General features: G+C 41.7%; 1 protein-coding gene across 1 annotated transcript in view; it reads left to right on the forward strand.

The window, feature by feature from the left end:
• Positions 1-23,648, forward strand: part of nkain2 (sodium/potassium transporting ATPase interacting 2) — an 87,966-nt gene that overhangs the window by 45,593 nt on the left and 18,725 nt on the right. Inside the window, exon 4 of the mRNA XM_069657348.1 lies at positions 17,424-17,624. Coding sequence (XP_069513449.1) covers positions 17,424-17,624 — 201 coding nt within the window. The remainder of the gene's footprint in view (positions 1-17,423; positions 17,625-23,648) is intronic.

A 23,648-nucleotide genomic window follows, 5' to 3' on the forward strand; every position in this document is an offset into this window, starting at 1 on the left:
ACAAGCCAAGAGTACAGAGCACTCAATGATACCTTTGTTGCATGCAGGCTTTCTGGAGTTAGCATGCATCTCTGTGGATGCATTTACACTTGGATTTCCTGAAAGAGCTTACTACTTGGTGCCACTGACCTCTATTCTTGTCTGAAAACTACTAAAAATACTCCAAAGAGCCACACTGTTACACTTAAATCTTTGACATTAAAAGGTGTATTGTAAGTTTTTTTGAGTCCAACCAAATGATTGTATATAACGATGGATGAGGCGTCTCCATCTGCTCTCATTGTACAACATTGAAGCCAAAATGCCCCTTGTGACGGGTGTTGCCATTGTGCGATGGTGACATCATTTGGCGCCAGAGCTGTGCAGTAGAGATCGGCGGGTGGAGCCACTGCAGCCACTTCCGCTAACCAAAACACTTAACGTAAAAAAAAGCAAAGATCCCACACATCGGCGTGTTTAACAGCAGAACAGCTTCTTGTGTTGGTCTGAAGCAGACGTTCACAGATATGTAAACTTAAATGACTGTAGTGATTGTTTTAGTTACGTCTCCTCTCGCCGTTCCTCCTCTACTCTGCTAATCAGGAACAGATCGGCAGATTTGTCAACAGAGCTGTCAATCATCTTTTTTACAGCATTAAATAACTAATAAAAATAAACAGAAAAATGAACACCTGGACATAAATCAGCATGATAAGAACTAACTATAATGACAGAAACCATGTTTGAGAAAAATGTATTTGACGTGTATTTTGATTTTATAGTTTGACTCATGTCCCACCAGTTAACATGGAGGAGGCGGGCTTTATGAGCTATACTGCAGCCAGTCAGCAGGGGGCGATAGAGAGGTTTTGGCTTCACTTTTAGGGAGCTGTCATGTCGTCCATCTTTTTATACAGTCTATGGTCCAACCTAAATACACCGTCCTGCTGCCATTAACCCTCACAACAAAATAAATAGTCCGCCAGTGCCTACATTGCTCATTGTGATGTCATTTTAAGGAGTATTTTTGCTTCATACTTTTACAATCTGTACAACTTAAGCTACTGAAATAATAACACAAGACATATTGAACCAGTTCAATTCTGAATTCTGGAACATGAACAGACTAGTTCGTAACACTCCATGAGTGTACTCCAACTGTGTACCTTTTTAGCTAATTTTTATGTGCTGAGTCCAAAGCAAATGTGCAATATCAGTTAAAGGGCCTGCATTGGTCGTCTTGACTTTCGAAGAAAAGAAAAAAAAACTGAGTCCTCTCGCCCATGTGGATTTATTTTAGATTAATTTCAACAAGATTGGGGCGCTGGTTTAGCTTAGCGGCTAAGGCTTCGGGCTCCATGTACAGAGGCAGCACCGACCCTCCTCCCTTTTACTGCAAGTCATCCCCACTCTCTCCTCCCACATGTCTGACTCTGTCCACTTTCCTATCCTAAAAGGCAAAGGCCAAAAAATAAATCTTTTAAACAGGATTATGCCAATATCAACCTCCGGCAGCCGCTAATGGGAGATCCATTTTCATAGGGTTCATACTCATACTGAACTACAGTACGGCCTTAAATTTCAAAATAAAACGATGCATTTGTTATCCCTTTTGTAAGACCTACATCTCCACTACGAACCAGTTGGTTTACTGTTTCTTTTCTCACAAAAACAGTACCTTTTGCTCCAAACTATCTTTTAACTCCACTTTTGTCTCTTTTGTATTCTTTCTGCCAGCCTGTGTTTGTACTTCACATTGAAGAATTGCCTATCTGTAGCATCAATCTACGACTTGTGCAGCTCACAAACGCACCCTCCTGTGTGTCAAAGACTGAGGAATTATGTCGCCGCTTTGACCGCAAGTGCTGAAACCGCTGAAACGGCTTTCCTCTTGTCTCTTCTGACAGGAAGGGTCACGTGATTTAAGAGTGATTTTAGTGTAAGTTCAGCTGCTATAATCACAGGGGGCGAGACCCTGTCAGCGGATACTTCCTCTGACTGCTTTCTGACACATGTGCTGACTTATATTATGCAGCTCATATACATGTATTTACATTTCAACATTTGACGTGTATCAAATTCACATTAAGTGGAGATTATTATTATTATTATATATTATATATATTATATATATTATTATTATAGAGATAATATGTATAATGAAAGCATGTTGGTTCTTTTATTTAGAGGGTTGTTAAAGTCTTTTCACAGCACATAACAAAGGTTTAGCCTCCTGCAGTACAAATTAGTTGATTTTAGATACATATTATCAACTTGGACAATAAATTAGAGCCAATCAGCACCTCTATAAACAGAAGAAATCACTTGATTGGAGTGTTGATTATGGCTGATTACGCTGCGTGGTGTGGTGTTCAAAAACCCACCACAATTTGCTGAAAATGACACGTTCAGTTTGTGAGTTATGCAACATGTCTGCTACCAGATTAATAAATCACAAACAGTTGTAGTTATGGCAGCACATATCATCCATCCTAATCCCCTTCCTCGGGGTATTTCCAGCATCTCCATCATAATTAGGGTAAGTTTGCTGCATATTTTTCTGCTACTTTCCCCGCTCCCTCTGGTACTCACTCGCTCACACACATACACTGTGCACCTTGTTAAGTTTGGTTGCCATCCAAACTGTAGCCAGAAGTTTCACAGTGAGTCAACAGTTGTATTAAATCCCTGCATCTCCTGCCTAGAAACCTGCAGCCTCATTGATCTCGGATTTTAATGATATGTACACCTCTCACCGTCCCCGAGGCCTCGTTTTAACAGTTACAACAACCAGCGCAGCTCGGAGAGCAGGGGAATACAGTTTGGGTTTTGTTTTTTAACACTTAAAAAATAAGAGCCTGTCTGACATTTTGGAGGCGAAAGAGCAAGCAGGAAACATCTGGAAGAGCTGCTTTATATGATTCAAAGATACAATTAATTATATCGCCAAATTTATCATTAATATTCTATTATAAATTAATATTAGTCCAACATTTCTCTGCATTTTATCAGCAGGCATCAGCCCTCCTGACCTAAATCCTCACAGCTGCTTCTAACGAGGGTGAGGCAGCCAGTTAATTAGGGACACCTTTATCAATTACCCGCTGACCAATCAGAGAGCAGCACGCTCGGACCAGATGCTGAACAGCTTGTTTTTACGACCAGAACAGTTTGAGTGCGCCTCGCTCAAGGGCAAATCAACCTTGACCCAGTTACTGAGGCAGAGGGGAGCCGCGTCCCCCCTGTGCCTACATCCACCAGCTGTTGTATGAGATATGAATCCATCACCTCCCGTTCCAGGGCTTGTTTACTGACCTGAGGGCTATTATTACACTGGACCACATGTAAAACAAGTGTGGCTATGTTTTCAGAACAAAGAAAGCCCCCAAAAGATGATGATACAAGTTATAGGGAGTGTAACATAAGAAAGGCTGCTCAATTGCAGAGAAAATTCCGCTAAAACATTCACTTCATTTTTGTCAACAAACATAAATTGAACAATAATGATAGAGAAATTATCTTTATAAATTAAATAGTATTTTAATGATTAGGTCTTTTAATGTAATAATCATTATCAAATCTATGAATTTGGACCTTATGCTCTCATTCGATTAGCTGCTTGACCTGATGTGCTAATAATCAGCATTAGCATCATTAACACATTATGTCTGTCAGTAATCTTAGCTAACTTAAAGTAATAATCTCAAAGATTTTCATTTAAATAAATGTCTGTTAAGTCACTATCTATCACCGAATGAGGTAACACAATGGTGATTGAGCCTATGGCCCACTGATGAAAGCCTTTGCATTTGCAGTTCATAGTATTATTATGGACTGGGTGTCTTTGGCGACATTCACGGAAAAAATCACAAGCGGCGCCCAGTTAGTGACGCGTTCTCCCAGCAGTGGTTGGTCTGCCAGAGAGGGTAGGCGGAGCTAAGCGGCTGCTTTTCCATCTCTGCAAGTGTTGCGAGTAAACAGTAATCTACTATGGCTGAACAAACAAAGATGACTACAGATACAACTTCAAAAATAAGTGAAAATCCAAAGAAAAAGAAACAAACTCGACGCTCAGATGAAGGCAAACAGTCTGAAAAGGAAAGCGACCGTCAGCGAGGAAAATCAAGAGTTACAACTGGAGCCAACCGTGGACGTCACACATGCAACACTGTCTGGATATCTGGGAAGTGTGCTCCCGCAATTACCGTTTATCACCATAGGTGCTGCCAAAGAGAACGAAACTGAAACCCTTGAGATTATATCTTTAACATGTTCTTAGAAAAAAAATGTAACAAAACTAGAACAATCTACAGTCAAGAAGACAATCAGCGAGAAAAAACCAACAGGGAAACATGAAATCCTGCAGGCTAATATGCTAACAGTTATTATAAAGACACAGTAGACAGTACAAGGAACGTCAAGGGTTTTGCATGTGAATGCTAAGATGCAATCCTTAATTTTAGCCTGCTAATGTTTTTGTTCACGTACTATTAGTAACAGTGTTTTAGCTAATCAAGCTAAACCCAGACCGTGAGCCTATTACAGTAAATACAATACAATTGGATAGACAAGACACATTTAACAACTTATGTTTTATAAATCTAAAGAAAATACTCTCAAATGTATTAATATAATAATTTAAAAAATATCTTAAATATAACTAAATTGTACTGATAGTAGCCAAATCAGGTCAAATTTAAGATTCACACAACAGGTTTACATGTAGGTCAAAAAGGAGTTTACATAGAAATCAAATAACAGGATAAGTCTTTAGCACAGTGACACATTTCTCCTGCTCAGCCTCGCCTCTTTTTCATGTATCCCCCTCACTGAGCGAGCAGGATCAGAATAACTCGCTGCTATTTGATAAGGGTAATGATGGTGCGCTCTGTGCTCGCAAGAATACTGTGATGTAAATGAAAATCTCTTAATCTCCCTCTCTGTTGCTCTCTGATGCTTTCTGCTTCCCCCGTCTCTTTCCTCCCTCCTCCTGCGCCTCGCCTGCTCCGTCTCCATGTAATTCATCCCTCCTCTCCTTCTGCTCAGCCTATAATCAAGTCTTTTTCATGTTGTTTTGCAAAGTAGCATGTCAATCTGTCCCCAGCTCCTCTTCACCTCCTCGCCTCTTTCTCATTCACTCTGCTCCTCTAGATTCCCAATGTCAAGACTTGAGGAAATGTGCGCCTGTCAAGAAGCCCCCGCTATTTATGGTCAAAAGCAATTCATAGAGCAGGCCTTTATGTATTGCCCAGTGCTGAGTGCCAATTTAATACATTACTTTACACACTCAGGCCATTACTTCGGGGTCACAGGACAAAAGTGTTTGCGACAGACTCCATTTTTCTTCATTACGGAGATCTGACATCTTTCTGTGTATGAAAGAAGCGGAGAATCAGCCTCGCTTTGATTTGTGCCGTGTTATCAGAGCCGCTTGGATTTGTGCTGTTAGCTTTGATGTAAGTTTTTGGTGCCAACGCCACGTTTTATCCACGAATAGAGCCGATATGTGCAACCACAGCGCCAGCAGTGAGCGTTTATTACGAGACTGATCAGACTGTAAGTGAATACTTAGAGAGTGGGCTTATTTTTCTGCATGAGTGACGTGAAATTTCAATATATTTGGATGCTGTACAGAAAATATCACAGACAAAGACAACAGAACCTTTCATGGAGAGCGTACAATCTGTCATTTAAATATGCAGACGCTCCCCACAGGTGATTTGATGTTCAGCAGGTGAACTGCAAATATTCTTTGTGTTTTAGTGACGGAAAGTCAGGGAGGAAAGTCAGGCCTTTGACATGTCTTCTTGACGTGAAAAGTAAACTCCAGACAGTGAGTGGAAAGGTGGGAGAGACGGCGAGGAGGGGACATGCGTCAGAGTTTGTCAGAGCTCAGTTTGAGGTCCTGAGAGTCAGGCGACGGCCAGATGGACGGCTGCGGAGGAACAGACAGATCATCATGATTGAGGTCATGCTAAGTGGCTGTGATGAGACATTGTTAGCGTGACAGGCGGCAGGAGCATGTTGCATGTCGCTGTCCTACGCACACAGTAGGGCTGTAGATCAAAATGGGATGCAGCCTATTTTTTTTATAGCATCATCAGGGTTATTTTTTCAAGCCGTGAAACAACAACAAATCAAAGCACCACTACCTCGTTTCATGATCTCAGGATGAACAATATAAGCCGATTTCAAAGGTCACATATCCGCCAGGATCGTTCTGAACTTCCAGGTACACACAAGGTCTGCAGCCGAGTATCTTTCAAGCATCCCACCACACCTTTTTTCATTCGGCTCCTTCTGAATCTTTTTGCATCTTTCTGAAAGCCACAATCAAAGAAAAACATCCCCACTTCACGCAGCGACTGGCTGGTCTCTTTTGAGCTCTATTTTTTCAAGGTTCCCAAAGTATTTCCTACACTTTTTGTGCATTTCTCTAAGTGCAATACAGTGAATACCTTTGCCTTACAGCAGGCTTCTTGCTCCGACTGCAAGTGTGAACATTCAGAGCAGCTATAGATGCTTTCGCTTCAAACATGTACAGACTAGGGCTGCAACTGACGACTATTTTGATAGTCTACTAGTCTTCAATTACTGAATTACTGATTACTTTGCTGCTGTTTTGGCTTCTACTGATACAAATAAGTAAAAGGAGGAAGAAAAAGAGGAAGTGTTTAAGTGAGGGACTGAAAATGTAAATGAGAGAGAAACCGCACATGGTGGCGGTAACTCTGGACTGTTTGTTTAAAAGAGATTCTATAGCATTCTATAGCATTTGACATTGATATATTGATATTTTTGGCTACTGCCGGGGTCAGCCCTACACATGGGTCTGAGTAACTGACTGACTGAGTGAGTGACGGTACTTTCAGACCTGTAGAGAGAGAGAGTTGCGACATCGCAATGGCAGATCATGGAGCATATTGGACCTCCACTGACGCGACTCTCCGTCTATACGGCTCTGGACGCTTTGTTCGGGAAGTAGGCGGGGCTGCTCCTCCGCTGCTCGTCTGCTGTCCTCACCTACGTCCGCAGCTGCTTTCAAACACATTGTCATCGGCCTCATGAGGACAGTCCTTGTAACACATTAATGCGGTCAGCCACATACTAGGTTTTGACCTAGTCTTGTTATTTTCAGATTTATGCCGCTTTGACTCACCGCGCCCCACTTCATGTTTCTTTGTGGTGGCACTTATGACAATCCAATCAAAGTCCTAATTAGTTTTTACAGTTGCTCTATAGTTGGGTAAATTTGATTTACAGACTGACAACATGTTCATTGTTCCATCTCAACTCTGTAAAACTGACACCAAACTACAGTGAATAAATACATTAATCCTGAACCTTTTAAGGGGCATTTTGTATTCTTCAGTTAATCAGATATGGTGATGTATCATTATATGATTTTCTTGAAGTACATCAATTATCGCAGAATCACTGTATCATGATATTATCGCTATCGTTGGCCATGTATCGCATATCGTGTCATGAGTCACCCTGCGATGCCCAACCCTAGTTAAAAGCCAATACAACTCCATCTATAGATAGCTAACGTTAATAGCTGAGAAGCTAATAATCTTATCCGTGCGAGTCTGCATCATCCATAAGTCCAACCTCTTCAAATGCTCTATATCAGCGTCAGGCTCCCGTGATGAATGGGCTTTACTAATCTTTTTTTTTTTTTTTTTTTAAGATTATTTTTTTGGCCTTTTTGGCTTTATTTACAGGACAGCTGAAGATAGACAGGAAATGTTGGGAGTAGAGAGTGGGGGATGACATGCACAAATGATCGGCAGACCGGGAGTCGAGCCTGCGATCAGTGTGACGAGGACTGTAGCCTCTGTATATGGGGCGCCTGCTCTACCGACTGAGCTAAACAGCGCCCCGGGCTTTACTAATCTTGCAGGCGATCCTTTTCTTTGCAGCATTGAGGAAGAAATGCCCCCAGACTTTATAAGTTTTGATGGTGTTGCCTCGGCCGCCGCCATTTTGCTTATGTTCTGTTTAGCTGTCGCTTCCCGGTCGCTGTTTGGCATGCGCAACTCTCAGCAGAGATAGTAAGGATGCGAGATGGCTCGCCCCTCAGCAAACTCGTTACAAAACGATGTTATGTAAAAATATGCGCGATGACGAGCGACTAATTATCAACAATTAAATATGTTAGCAATTTATTTTGTCATCAATTTCTTTGTTGATGTTGCACCCCTTGTACAGACTACATGTTGTACCATAGTTTGTTTTGAGCAGTTCGTATGAGGACGTTTTTACGAATACATTTAGGGTGTTAAGAGACATTTGTTCAATATATTAAAAAAAGATCAGGATTAACATGTTTTATCTGCCAAACAACCCAATGACAAATTGCTTCCTTTTGAAGTCTTGTTACATCATGCTTGCAGATTGTGTTTGATTGGACTTCCTATCTAATGTGTATCTTCGCCTTCCAGACGGCCCTGTGGAGCCCCAGAGGCAAAGATAAGGTGTACATCCTGCCTGACAGTAATTTGAGTTTAAGCCCCAGATTCACACACCATATATCAGTGTGTCACACTCCCATCCTCCCTGTCACTCACCACTGCTCTATCTAACAGAGCAGCAATGCCACAAAATTAATCTTTAAAAAGATTTTTCTGATGTGGCGTCTCTGACAGATTCGGAGTGGAGCCTGTGGAGAGAGACCATGCTGCAAACACACACACACACATACACACACACTCTTAGACAGCACACTGTCAGTGGTCCACTGTGTCATATAAAAGATGCAGCCACCCTCTGGGCGTCAGATGACACACAGATACAGACACATACATACACAGGCTCAGCTTGTCAATCAGTCACTGAGGGGGCGGGACGCTGTGTGGGAGGGTTGTCCCACATGCTTTTTTGCATACTGTACGTGTGAAAGTGTGTGTCTGTTGTGTGTACAGTGTGTGCGTGTGTTTGTGTCAGCTCTGCCAGTAGCTGGAGAACCTGTCATTCATCATATCAGGAGGAAGAAGTGCGCACACAGCCAACCCAAACAGTTTCACTGCCATTTCGAAATCCCACATCCATCCAGGCGACTAATTTCAGTCCGAAAACACACAAAGGTGCCGTGCCAGAGAGAGGGACGAGTGGCCGCAGGGAAAGTGGTAAGACGAGAGATAAAAAAAAAAAAAAAGAACAGCGATGGAGAGATGAGAAAAGAGGGATAAGAGAAACTAAAGAAGACTGAAAGATTGAGGATAGAGAACACAGGCCTGAGGAGCGGACAGAGAGACAAAGAGGTTTCGACAGGCGAAGGTATGACTGGAGCGATAGAAGATGACATGTTATGGGATGAAGCCTCATGTGGATCGGTGTCCCTTTCATGAGAGGGAAGAGAAGACGAGGGAAAGTTAGAGCAGGATGATGGGATCGCTCCTCGAACAGGGATGAAATCACATGCAGGCCTTTCATATCAGTTTCAGTAGCTGTTGTCAGGCCGAGCTTTTTACTGCAGGATAAATAGTAAAAGAAACATGACAGTAAATCAAACTGAAAACCACCCAATCCATCCCCGAAGAAAGTATAAAAACAGATTGCCGGGGCCAGTTTGAATACTAATAGTCACTTAATTTGACTCCCCTCAGTATTCATTCTGCACCGCCGGTCGAGACGATGAATGAGAGGATCCCACATATTTAATCATCGGCGTTCTAGTTAAAACATCCACCCTGATTCACTGAGTTAATGCATCAGCTCCGACTGTGTCTGATCAATGGGATGCATTTGTTAAAATCATGGCATGAAATTGGCTTTTTTCACCAACATGTCTCTAATGGGACATTCCCACCAGCCGATTTTATCATCCAACCTCGGGATAGCTGCTGATCCTGTTTGATTATTCAGTGTTACTGTACGGTTTCGAATTAGTTTGTACTCGTTAAAACAGAACAGATTGGCTGTACGGTGCGGGAGATAGGGGGGTTTGATTGAATTTGTTGCAGCTGACAAACTTGTTTCAGGGTTTTGATTTGCTGGTGTTAATTTTAAGCTGTGATTGTGATAGATTTAGCCTGGCTGTGTTAGCTGGAATGTTTGTTTTATGCTGTGTACAAGAGGAAACGGTTAAACTGCCTTTGCTTTAACACGTATTTAATGTGATGTGTTTCGTTAAGGTTTGGCCAAAATAGCTCCCTCCAAATAAGGCCTGAGGAAAGTCCTTTAATTTAAGCAATGAAGCATTTTTATAGCATAGGCTATGTTGTCTGATCTTAGGCCATCATTTCGTCGAGGGTAGTCAAACAACTGTCGACAACTGTGACTCTGCATATGGGGTGCCTGCTCTACTCACTGAGCTAAACCAGCACCCGTGGGCCATCATTCCTACTGATCATAATGTGATTTCAGTAGTAATTGTCATATACTAAAATCGGGGAACATGGCGATATTGCCACACTGCCGTCATGCATGTTGTACTACCAAAGCATGTGTTAAAATAAATGTTGTAACCAGTTTGTTTCCAGTTGCTCTTCCATTTTTTTTCTCTGCAACCTTTGACCTTAGTTAATATCAGAATCATCGTCCCAATGCTTACGTTTCTCACTCCATCAGGTAATTGCGTGTTTTTTTATCTGTACTAATAATTGCCAAACTACAAAACTGAGCACACAGTTTGAAAACAATATAATAAATTATCATCTTACAGCTCAAAACAAAGAGCATCATTTCAACTCATTTGGAGATGTGTTTATGGCCAACCAATGTCCAATAGTTACTTTCCTATTACCTCTGTTTTGGCCTCCACCAGTGTTAATTTTGGCCGCTATTTCGGATTAAGTCTTTAGACAAAATGCTTATAGTTAAAGTCACTTTTACCCTTTATAGTTTTAGTCGACGCAAACTCAAAACCTTTTGCGTTTTAGTCAATAAAAAGTCATCACATTTTAGTCATTACGTTTAGTCAAAACATTTCAGCAGATCATCCATACAGTAATAAACGAGGAGGACACTGGATTACGTTGTTATGCTTGGTCCTAACTTTTCATCATCACTTCTCATTTAAACAGTCTGACTGAAGCAGACAGCCGATGATCGCCCCGTTTTGTGCAGAAGAAGCGTCGAAAAGCGCGAAAGGTCGCAACCACCTTCGTGATATCCGTCATCTCTATGTCCGACAGTCCACCACTTACATTTTAGTTCTGTCTCTTTAACAAAAACATGCGTGTCGTCAGATTTTTTTATTAACAAAGATCTATTTTTAGCTCATCAACGTCAAGGATAAATGATCATTGACGAACATTTATCCTCTTAATTTTCGTGAATGAAACTAACACTGGTCCATCAACTTAAAAGTGACATATTTGGCTCTTTGGTAGCGAAATGCTCCTGAATGTTCACCTGCTAGTCGGTAACTGAGTCTGTTGTTTGGCTCTGGGCAGATAGCGAACCATCAGTTTCTTTTAGAGAAAGAAAGTTGCAGACTACAAAACCAAAACAATTTGCTAAAATACACAATGCTCCATTCAGCTGAAGGGACCTCAGAGTTTGTTCACAATGAGCGTCACCTTCACATCACACCTAATCTTTTGCTCAAATATTGATACAAAAATATTGATTGCAGCTGCTTTAATGTGCAGCTGCTTTATTCATGAGTGCAGATATTCTTTATTCCCTTTAAATGAACGCGATGACATGCACGCTGTGATTTACTATCTGACCTTCTGCCTCAGGTGTGGCCAGTAGGTTTTCAGAAAAACCAATTAACCCATAAAAAGCGTAAATTAGCTTCCCCCCTCCTTCATATAATAGTGACTCCCACCTGGGGTACGGGGGTAGTAGCGCTATAATTACCCCCACCAGTCTGAGAGCTCGAGGGGTTAAAATGGTTATGTCGAGGCATTTGCTTATAGACGGTAATGGGTTTGGAGTGGGTAAGGTCAGGGTTAGGATATGGGAACAGACTTCATCTTTTCCCAACCCCCGCCCTAACACACAATCGCACAGACACACAAACAATTTCTCTAACACCCCCAACCAATTTGATCGGAGAGACGTGCTTTAGGCATTATGGGTTAAGGCCTCATCCAGCACCCATGGGAAATCACAGCAAAACAACGCAGGGAGATGCACCGTGACTGATGATGTTGGTTTGAAATAACACAGACAGAGTGACACACAGAGAGAGACAGCAGCGAGAGAAAGAGAGAGAGAGAAAACGATACGAAAGGTGGAGTTAAATAGAGTGAAAAATTGACTATAGAGAGAATAAAGCTAATATTGTCCCCTCCTCGATTTTCTGCCCTTTAGTTTTATGATTGGCTGATCTCTGTGGGTGCATGCCGGACGGACTGAATATCAAAGATATCTGTCTGTCTGTCTGCTGCGCTACATGACTGCTGGAGCTTGTAGCAGAGTATGTACAAAGGTGTTAGATTATGTGCGAGTTGGTACGTGTAAAAAAAGTGTGCGTGTTTTTTCTGTCCGGGGAGCAGATGCTGAGGCACTCATGAAGAAAACTGGCACTCCTTCCCGTATGCCCTCTTTCCATCCACCCATACATCTATCCATCCATCCAGAATATACGAGATGTAGGTCTAGCGCCTGACAAAGTATGTCAGTCCTTCAAACTTGGCCTGAGCGTTGCTACTTTAACGTCTTTATTCCTTTAATTAACTTAGAAACGGTGATTGACACATTGGGTAATATCCAGTCCAGATGGAGTCCAGAGCCTGGACTGCACATGTGCAAACCCTAAGCCCCCCATCTCCTCCCTATTTTCTTACTCTGCCAAGGTTAGGAGCTCCATTTCTTTCTCCATTGTTTTATTTTAATTGCTAAACTACTCTCCAATGTAGCTCCAGTTAGCATTAAAGCTAGCACCACTCCCCCCTTCTCTCTGACCATCAGACCATCGGAGGAAATACAATTTTCAGCTGTCTTTTCCCCCCTCCATCCCTCCATCTCCTGGGACTCAAGCACAAAGGAAAATAGAGAAGTGGGAAATTGAGGGGAAATTGAGAGCAAGAGAAAGAGAGAGAGAGGGAGAGAGAGAGGGAGGAAGAGGTGGAGACGGCAAAAACAGATGTGGTTCATTGAAGCGGCGCTAGCCCACAGTGAGAGACAAAGACCTGAGAGCATGAGTGCATGATCCTCAACTAGCACACTGGAAATTATAGACTGAGTGTGTTTGTGTGTGTGAGGAGAGGAAGAGAGAGAGACACACGGAGGAGAGGAAGGAAATATGTGGAGGAATGATGTGGAAAGACAGGATGCTAAGAGTCAGATAAGGCGTTAAATAAGGAACTCACATGCACACAACACACGCACACTGTAAAAAAAAAAACTAATGCAATACTGTGTCTTTGAGCATGCAAGCCAAACAGCCCATTCATCACCCCACAGATTAATATCTCGCGATTATTTTGCAGCTCCGACTTCATCATCCTGTTGGGTTAAATGCTGCAATGCTAATAAATTCCACCATATAAAATCAATACATCAATGCCAACACACAGCTGCATTATTGTTTTGTATTCCACTGCTGAGTATGGAGTTTGGCCTGCATTGTGAGCACTTTAACTGTTCATATCTGGATCATTTATTATTATTATAAAAGCACCGGCTCCAAATGCTGCACTCTACTTATTAGGGAAATGTGGGCTTAAATTCGAATGGGTTTTTTAATATTAGTTTTTTTTCCTATCCCTGGTGGTAGAGGCTTGTTGTGGCTCACTGCAGCTGGATGAAAAGAAAGCAGATAATAGTTTTTTTTTTTTATCATTAGTAGCAGTGTGACCTCAGTGAACTCACGCAGGCACAGGATCGTCACACAGCTGAGTGGGAAAGGGGTTTATAAATGTTGACATAAAATCATTACAGGAATTAAAGTAATAGTTTTTGGGAATTGCTCTTATTTTCTGCATTGCTGAGAGTAAGATGAGAAGATTGATACCACTCTTCCTATAGTTGCTAGTTGCGGTTAGCCTAGCTTAGCATTGAGACAGGGAGCAGGGGCAAACAACTAGACCTGCTCTTTCCAAAGGTGACAAATTCAGCCTCTTAAAGAACATTTGAAAGGCATAATTAACACATTATCTGAGGGCTTCAGTCCCACCAAACACTGATGTGTACATACAACACAAAGGGAGTGAGCCTGCCTAAACAATGGCTCAGCACATTCTTTGAGTTTATATAACGATTAAACACATATCGTATGTCCATCCATCCCAATGACTGTATATATAGATGGATGACGCATCTCCATCTGCTCTCATTGTACGAAATTGATGCCAATATAGGCCCCATGATAGGTGCTGCCATCTTGCGCTGGTGATGTCATTTGGAGCCAGAGTTGCACAGTAGAGATCAGCGGGCGGACGTGCGGGATCCTTGCAGTTTTTTGGTCGTAGCCACTTCCGCTAACCAAAACACACACTTAAAAAACAGCAAGGATCCTGCACATCGGTGTATTTAACAGCAGAACAGCTTCTTGTGTTGGTCTGAAGCAGACGTTCACAGATGTGTAAACTTCAATGACTGTAGCAACGTTTCCTCTCGCCGTTCCTCCTCTACTCTGCTAATCCAGAATAGATCAGCTGCAGGAGCCGTATTTGTCAACAGAGCTGTCAATCATCCTTTTTACAGCATCAAATAACTAATTAAAACTAAACTCGTTAGAAAAATGAACACTTGGACGTAAATCAGCATGATAGGAACTAAATATAATGACAGAAACCATGTTGGAGAAAAATGCATTTGTTTTTACTGTGCAGGTAAGAGCGCTAACATTTAAAGCTTTTTCATGTTCCCATAAAACTTTGTGTAGAATAAATGTTACTTGTACAAAGTTTTATTTAGTTGCAGCTTTTTTGTTTGTATATTCCACAAGCGCTTACAGCTCGGTCAAGTGAGTACACATTGTTCACACTGTGTCCTCCTTCTCTGCCTTCACAAAGTGCGAGAACACTGCAGAATTAGCAGCAGTGCTTCCTGCCTGGCCTTGATGACATTTAGCTAAATTCGGCTTTTCACTGATAATTATTTTTGTGTTTGTGTTTGTTTGAGAGGCTCATCAGAAAAGCACTGATAGAGACTGTACTGAAATAATTACTGCCCTCCCTCTCCAGACCTCTTTCCACAAAGAGAAAGAGAGCGAGCAGAGGAACAAGAGCAAGAAAGAAAAGGGGTGAAAGAAGGAAAGAAGCACTTAAAGAAAGAGAGAAAAAAAAGATTCGGAGCGAGACAGTGACAGTAAGAGACAGACTGAGGAAGGAAAGGGTGCAAGAAAAATGTAGAGAGATTTTACTCATTAAAAAAGAGGAGCACAACAAGGGGAGATGGCATTAATCAGAGCTCGGCGCTAATGAGGCATTTACTCATTACGCTGAAATGGAGAAGAAAAAGAGGGGAGAAAAAGGGGGACAGGGGAGAGAGAAAAGAGGGAGCACAGTGGGAATTAATAGAGAGGAGAAAAGGAAAAATTAAGTAAGCGGGAGAACAATAAGATGGGAGGTGACAGAGTCAAGTGAGGTTGTGGAGGGAGGAGAAGTGGGACAAGCAAAGACAAAGTGGAGTAAGCCTTATATATGTCTTGGCTGTGCTGTTTTAATCTTGCTCTGTGAAGCACTCAGGGCTGCATGTTGGTATAAAAGGTGCCATGTACATCTATATAAATAGAGTTGAAGTGGCTGTATTACTTTGGCTCTATTTAGAGATCTCTAGATTTAGTCACATAAAGTATTCCTGGCATGAAAAAGTGTTTCCTATTGAACATATTTGAGCTGTCCAACCATTATGTGTCTTTTTACCCTTTTATTCCACCATATTGTAGTTGCAAAATCTGAGAGTTCATGTGAAAATGTAACATAAGTAGATCTCATTGGTGACTCTAAATTGCCCGTAGGTGTGAATGATGTCCGTCTCTGTAGCCCTTTTTACAGTGCGACCCGGATGTGTTTATGTCAATGATATCCCCGCTGTAGTGGTTTGGACTTGTCCTGAAATAGAATTCTGAGTCCTCATTGTCAAAGACTGACACAAGGCCGAGACAGAACTCGTCCAAGACAAGGCCTGAGTGTTGATTCCAGTCTCGACTCCAAGACTGAACTCGAGTACTGCAACACCACTGGCTGCACACCTTTTAGAAAAAAAGGAGCTGGAGTTTGATAGATGATGTAAATATGAAACTCTAAGTCTTGTAATATCTTAGTAAAAAAGATGTATCACCTCAGAGGAAATTAGCAAATGATGTGAAAGCCATTTTAACTTTCAGCTTGCTTTTAAAGACCATTAAGGCTTTTCATTGGACTCCAGACGAAGTGCAATTGTGTAAAATGTGCGCATTCCTGATTATGTGTATTAGTGTGTTTGCGTGTTTTCAGTGTGGTTTGCACGGCCGTCTGTGGGATGATCTATGTCTCTCCTTGCTAAGTAGAGATGTTAATATGTGCATTATTTAAACCCAGACGACCATCATAACTGATTTATGGCGCGTCTTTCAGGCTTTTAGAGGTAAATGAATTGATGACTACAGGGGCCGCTTCTGTGTGGTCTCTCTCTGCTGCTGTGAAGCACGACTGAAACAATTAGGGACAGAAAAATATATTAACTTGTTGTCAGTTATGCTGTACTTTGCAACTTCTGGATGTAATGTGACGTTATCTCTGGACTAGTTATCTTTATATCTGTTGAATAGCAGGGCAGCTACTTGGACACAGCAGCGCTTTGAGCTAAATGCTAACGACAGCTGCTAACACACTAACATTGTTAATATGCTAATGTTTAGCTGGGAATGTTTGCCACGTCCCCATCTTATTTTGGTAAGAATTATCACTTAGTACAATTCTTGCAATAATTGTGGCACTTGAGAAACACATACAGCATGTTGCATATTTTGTGCTTATTCATCTTTTAGATATTTGGATGTGCCATATTTTCATAGTGCCATCCACTACCATCCAGAGACACATTTATAGTAATGTGCCTCTTAATTTTTAATGCCTCTCCTTGTTTTTGCATTGTACTGCTCAAGGAGAAAAAAATGAGGAGAAGAAATCATAACTGTTTTGCCTGAAACAGAAAAAGTAACATTTAGTTACTGACCCTGCCATGACACCACAACACAAATCCTCTCTTCTCTCTCCAGACTGGAAAACAAGAGCTTCTGGTGCGTGAAGAAACAAAATCAAAACTGAGCTCCTCGCGACCTCTCCCTTTCCCCTCTCTTTTCTCTTCTCTCTCTGGCCTCCTCCCTCTCCTATTGTCCTCATCATAACCCTGCCTGTGTATGATTCAGATCTAATAAGAGTGATCCCAGATCATAACTCCGGGATCTATTTTTAGCTCAAGCCAGACCCTCCCTTCTCCTCCTCTCTCCGTGTATCTCTCAGTCCTCAGTATAACAGTTTATTTTTAATTAAAACTTGGTTAAAAACGTGCCCTGACATTCTGCTCTGTAATTCAACTCTCTGTTTTTTTGCCAGGACTCTGACCTTGTCCTGACGTTCAACCTGTCCATGCATCGCTCCTGGTGGATGGAGAACGGCCCGGGGTGCAGGGTGACACCCATCACCCCTCCCCCCTCCTGGGCACCGGAGGACCACCGTTACATATCTATATCTGGCTGTCTGATGGATTTCCAGTTCATAGAGGTGGCTCACTCCTCGCTGCAGATACTCCTGGCTGTAAGTACTTGAGATGAATAAGTACTTTCTAGTAGGCACTGCAATTTCACATTGAGTACCTGGATGAAGTATATACATTATTACCTTGGCCTATAACTGTAGCACCCCTTTTATTACATAGCACCTGTCGCTCACAGTGGGCACTTCCTGTAAATATGTAGCAGCTCTTAACATATTTTTTTGTTCTATTATTTTTCATACAAACTTTACTTTTAATGGAATCCGACACAAGGCAGTAAATTAACCTGGTGTTTGTGCCTTCAGTAGGCAGCTTCGGTCTTGTATAGCCTAGCTAGCATAGACACTAGCGTCAGGGGGAAACAGCTAGCTCGGTTCTGCACAATATGGCTGGTGACCACCGGTGAATATTTCAAGCAAATTAGTATTGAGCGACAGATACTGAATTTATAACGACTGTTTTGTACTAGATAATGTTAGCTATGATGAACTCTGACAAAGAGCCCTCCTCAAAACAGTCGCAGCTAGCAACAAGATTCAGATTTCTCAACATGCTAAAAAAGTGATGCTAGTAAGAGTAATAATTAGTATCCAAGGAGTCTGTAAGGTTGTGTCTTTTCTTACCGTCTTGCCAAAATTTTAGGAATGTTATTAATGTTGTTAATGTCCTCTGACAGAATTAGCGTCAATTAGCTAGCTACAGTATATCCACAGCAGCTAAAAGCTAATAGGGGGGAAAGCACCATAAAACACTCCAGCATTTAAATACACCAAAATTAGTAAACACAAGACAAACTCCAATGCACTCTCTTTCAAACACTTAAAATGCCTTCATTGTCCCGGCATAGTCACGTAAACCTTAACCACAACTCCATGTCCAAGTGGAAAACTCCTATTGATGAATTATCACTTTACAAGGGCCTGCTGTTCCTTCAGTTGAGTTTAACTCCCTGATGGAGGCTCGATGCACGAACTGAACCAGAAGCGCTGTGATGCGTTTAAAGACTGCGTGTATCCCAATCCAAAGAGTACCTCAACCGAACTATTTTTGAGTCCTCTAAGCACTCCCATCTAGCTAACATATTGCGGTGACTACAGCACTGTACTTAATTATTATTTTTGGGTTACTTTGAGGCATTGAAACAAGCTGTAAACACAACATTGACATATCAGCACTATGTATAAAGCTGTAACGGTGTGTATGTGCTTACAAATAGCTTCCTATTCACACATTCATGAGACAGGAAGCAACATTAGCATTCATATGGCGTTGGCGGCTCTGGCCCCCTGAATTTAACGAACGAGCCCAACATTTACTTTCCTTGTTGTGTTTTTTTTGGTCTCCACCAATTCCTCAGGGAAATATGCGGCTTGTTAGTTGCTAAGTGTTTACCAGCTAGTTGTAATTTTTCTCTTTTGCTGAACAGCTGCTTGTTGAGTTTAGCCATTGAGATTGAAATTGATATTACAAGAGTACTCTTAGAGAGAAAGCAAGAAATATACCCCAAAAAGAACTTTTCCTGAAAGCGGTGTTTTTAAAGAATTTTCTGTGTGGGTCTCTGTGCAGGTTTTTCAGGGGAAATGTAATATATGAATGCTGTCCTTTCTTGATGTGTTTGTGTGTAACGACACAGCTCTTTGAAATGACTGCAGTTATTCAGTTGATGTTTCATACAGTTATAATCACAAGTACATTCAGTGTATTCTTAAGTGCTCTACAACCATGCCAACTTCATTGTCCGTTGCAATGGTTGGGAAATGACTGTGCAACTTTGCGGTATCTGTTTTATTCTGTTTTCTTGCTCTCTCCCTCTAATTTCGTTGTTTTAAAAAACGATTTCCGTCTCTCTGTTCCCTCCGCCTGTCTCTTACCCTCGCCCTCTGTGTTTCCTCCTCTCCTGCACTGTCAAACTGCGATAATTAGCAGGATCAGAGGAGGCAGCAAAGAGAGAAATAAAGAGTGAGGGAGGCCTGTCACTTTTCCTCCTACTCGCTCTGTTTTTTCGGAGCGTACACACACACATATGAATACGGACGCACACGCCATAAACAAATCAGTGGGTTATCGTGGCTGCACGCATCATTACTCCAACAGAAAGACAGAAAGAGTTTGGGAGTTTCAGGGTGTCTGCATCTTCCTCCTTCACTTAGTATGACCGCCTCTCTCTCCTCACACTCTCTGTCAATCGATAGCGGTACTTATAGTGTGGCTGAGTGCCAAGCCACCACAACTCTGTACCACTGTCTCGCTGTAATTGGTGTGTGGAAACACTGTCATGCTCCATGAGCACACACTCCACAGTCTGACTGCTTCACCGGCTGACTGGCTGCTTCACTGTAATTGGTGGAAACACCGTCAGGGTCCTTAATAGCACACGTTGAACCAGTCGACTGGCTGACTAAGTGAGAGGTTAGAGTTTGGTTCGGTTGCATGTTTACTCGTTAACTGGAAAGTTGATGTTTTCTATAAGACACTTTTTAATAAACAGTATGAAAAGTCTTAAATATGGATATGTCAGTGTGAGCAGCCACTGAGGCTTCACAGCTGTCCAGGTTTTCAACAGAGTATGTTTTTGTTTGGCTGGGTGGTCAGTTGTGTGTGTGTGTGTGTGTGTTTGTGTGTGTGTGTGTGTGTGTGTGTGTGTGTGTGTGTGTGTGTGTGATGGACTGGTTTTCCTGTCAAATTGGCCCTCATTGCATCTCAGGTTTATCTCATGTAGAAGTTCAGATATGACAGCACACCAAGTCTTGTAAAGTTACTTATTTTTCAAGAGAGAAGTTTGCTGTGTGGACTAAATCGCAATTATATAGCAATATCTGCATGTGCAATAAACACGTCCCAAAAGTCTGAATTCATCACAAACATTAAGAAATTATTTTATGTAAACAAGCCATGCTTTCTCATGAAGCATGGACTATTTTTACCGATTGGATTGGAGCCAATGGCCATGTTATCACACCATTCTGACCAATCAGATGAAGCCCAAGATAGCTATCAGCCACCCTCAGATTAGGTGTCAATTTAAGGCTGGCCCACACTAAAAGATTTTAAAAATCTTAACAGATGTTGAAAATGTGAGAGACCACACACGAAGACAAATAATGATAGATTTAAACAGCACACAACCCACTAACAGATTAATTCACCAACAGCCAGAGTCACACTCTCAAACATGGAAATCTCACATGCTCAATTTTAGAGTAAACAAACATGGCGGACCACGGGAGCTCGTGCTTGTCTGTCCTTGGGATTCCCTCATAGGGCTCCCCCCACACCGCAGGATATCGGATTGTATATCAAGGGATGTAAAATCCGTCTTAACATACAGTACCTCACACCACAGGAAAATCAGGCAAGATAATCTTTCGAACCATCAAAGAATCAGGACATCGCTTACTTTTCTCATAAGGGGGAAATCAGGCCCAAAATCAGCTTGATCATCTTGTAGTGCGTACCCGGCATTAGTGGATTCAATATTGATCAATGTTATTGCGCATCACAGAGTTTTCTCATGTGATGCAACTTTCTACATGCGTTGACACCGAAGACTCTTTAGTGTCTGTTATCTTAGCTTCTACCACGTTGTAAATGGTAAACAGCCCGTTCAGTTGGACATGGATGAATGTTTGGTATGTATGAATTAAAGTGAATTATTTCCATTGGTATAAGTCAAATAACGAGAACAGTCTGCCCAGTGTTAATATGAATTGTTAACTAATTCCCTTGCTCATAATGTAACAAGCTTATTATTGTCACAGGAAATCACAGTGTTATCTTTGAAGTAATACTGCTTCATTTCCTGTAAATAAGAAGGGTTTCTCAACACTTCTGTGCACAGTCTGAAGATCTGAACATAGCTCTTCCAAAGGGAGATCCAGAGAGTCCTCAGTGAACGTCATGGCCGCCAGATTGATGCACAGCGGGAATGTGATGACAGTTATTTTGAAAGCTTCATTATAGCTGTTTCGATGGAGTAATAATGAAATTATATTTCATAAAACATCTAAGATGAGGCTTCCTGGTGGCTCACTGGTTTACAGTGCCTGCCTGCAAGATGATTAGCATAACTCCAACCAGACCTCTGCTGCACACACTTTAATAAGCTGACTATAAAATGGAATGGGTTCATGTTATGAAAATTATTGTAATTCATGTTGATTGTTGCATGTAACATCTACTTCCAACACTGAAGCACTTTACTGAGAAGAACATGCACGAAGACTAAAGTACAATAATACTCAATATCAACAGCCAACGTGTTTAGCTCCAGATTGGCTCATATGCTTGACTTATTTCCATAACAGGCAGGCAATTTAAAACTTTTACGACATGCATGACCCTTTGCTCACCCTCACGCGTTCAAACTGATCATCATCAGATCATTTTTTGTGAACCAATAGATGCATGATACAAAGAGAAAACTGCCACACAAGGCCCTGTTATTAATGCACTGAAGACTCAAGACCATCCCTACAGTAGGCTGCACTTACTGTAGGGACCACATGCTAACTTGCACTTACAATGCTAATGTTCTTATGTTTAGCAAGTTTACTTCCTTTTTTAGTATGTTAGCATGTTAACATTGCCTACTTAGCATCCATCCATCCATCCACCCATCCATCCCATAGACTGTATAAAAAGATGGTCGACTTGACAGCTCCCTAAAAGTGAAGCCAAAACATATCGGGCGCCCCCTGCTGACTGGCTGCAGTATAGGTCATAAAGCCCGCCTCCTCCATGTTAACAGGTGGGACATGAGACAGACTATAAAATCAAAATACACGCCCAATAAATTTTTCTCAAACATGGTTTCTGTCATTATAGCTAGTTATTATCATGGTGATTCATGTCCAAGTGTTCATTTTTCTGACAATTTTATTTTTAATTAGTTATTTGATGCTGTCAAAATGATGATTGACAGCTCTGTTGACAAATTCGGCTCGTGCAGCCGATCAGTGCCGGGTGAGCAGAGCGGAGGACGATCCGCGAGTGGAAACGTAACTAAAACAATCACTACAGTCATTGAAGTTTCCATACCTGTGAACGTTAACCTCAGACCAACACAGAGAAGCTGTTCTGCTGTTAAACACGCCGGCTTGCGGGATCCTTGCTGTTTTTTCGGTAAGTTAAGTGTGTGTTTGGGTTAGCGGAAGTTGCTACAGCAGCTTCACTCGCCGATCTCTACTGCGCAGTCTCCGGCTCTGTATGACGTCGCCATCGCAAGATGGCAGCGCCTATCACAGGGGCTATTTTGGCATCAATTTCGTACAATGGGAGCAGATGGAGACGCGTTGTCCATCTATATATACAGTCACTGATCCATCCATCCATCCATCTGCTTATCCTGGTTAAATTAAACATTTGATTCAATAACGTGGCCAGATGTGGGCGAAAGCGGTGGATTGACCAACACTGCTGTCCCCAGGCCAATTGCGAAAGAAGCAATAATGATCATTAAAGTGGCAGTGTGTTTTATGTCTAGTCATTTATTCCATTAAAAGAGACATTATATGATCGTTTATTGTTATGTAAATAAAGGTATTGGTTAAATGATGTAAATGAAACCGTTAATAGCAACCTTGTTAATCAGTTGGGTCGTTTAGGCTGTTTTTGTTTCATTGTTACTGAGTGACTTAAAGGTAGCATTGTTGTTGTTAACCACAGACGGCGTCAGGTCCAATTTTATTCATGAGACGTAGCACTGCGACCAGATTGGTTTATACAGCCATTATTATTCAAAGATCAGGCAAGAGAAAAAGAACAATGCATGAGAATTGAATGTCACTCAGCCAAGGCAAGCGCTGTGCTCCGCAGCACTAATCCCATATTTGGTGAATAAGTTAAACCTCCCAGTTTTTGTTGTCTCAAACAGGTAAGAACTTCCTGAATCAATGAAAGAAAGAAGCACAACAGCGGTAAACTGCTGGTGCTAAATTGTTCCATTAAAAAGCCGTGGCATCAAATTAAAGAAGATTGTTGGAGGATGTGTGAGGTTGACACTGGATTGACTTAATTTGTGACTCAATCTCTGTTGTGCAGTTTCACAAAGCCACCAAGCAAGTGAT

Source organism: Semicossyphus pulcher, unplaced genomic scaffold, assembly GCF_022749685.1.
Source record: "Semicossyphus pulcher isolate SPU_LCO1_2020_fin unplaced genomic scaffold, fSemPul1.0.p SCAF_11, whole genome shotgun sequence".
Lineage (NCBI taxonomy): Eukaryota > Metazoa > Chordata > Actinopteri > Labriformes > Labridae > Semicossyphus > Semicossyphus pulcher.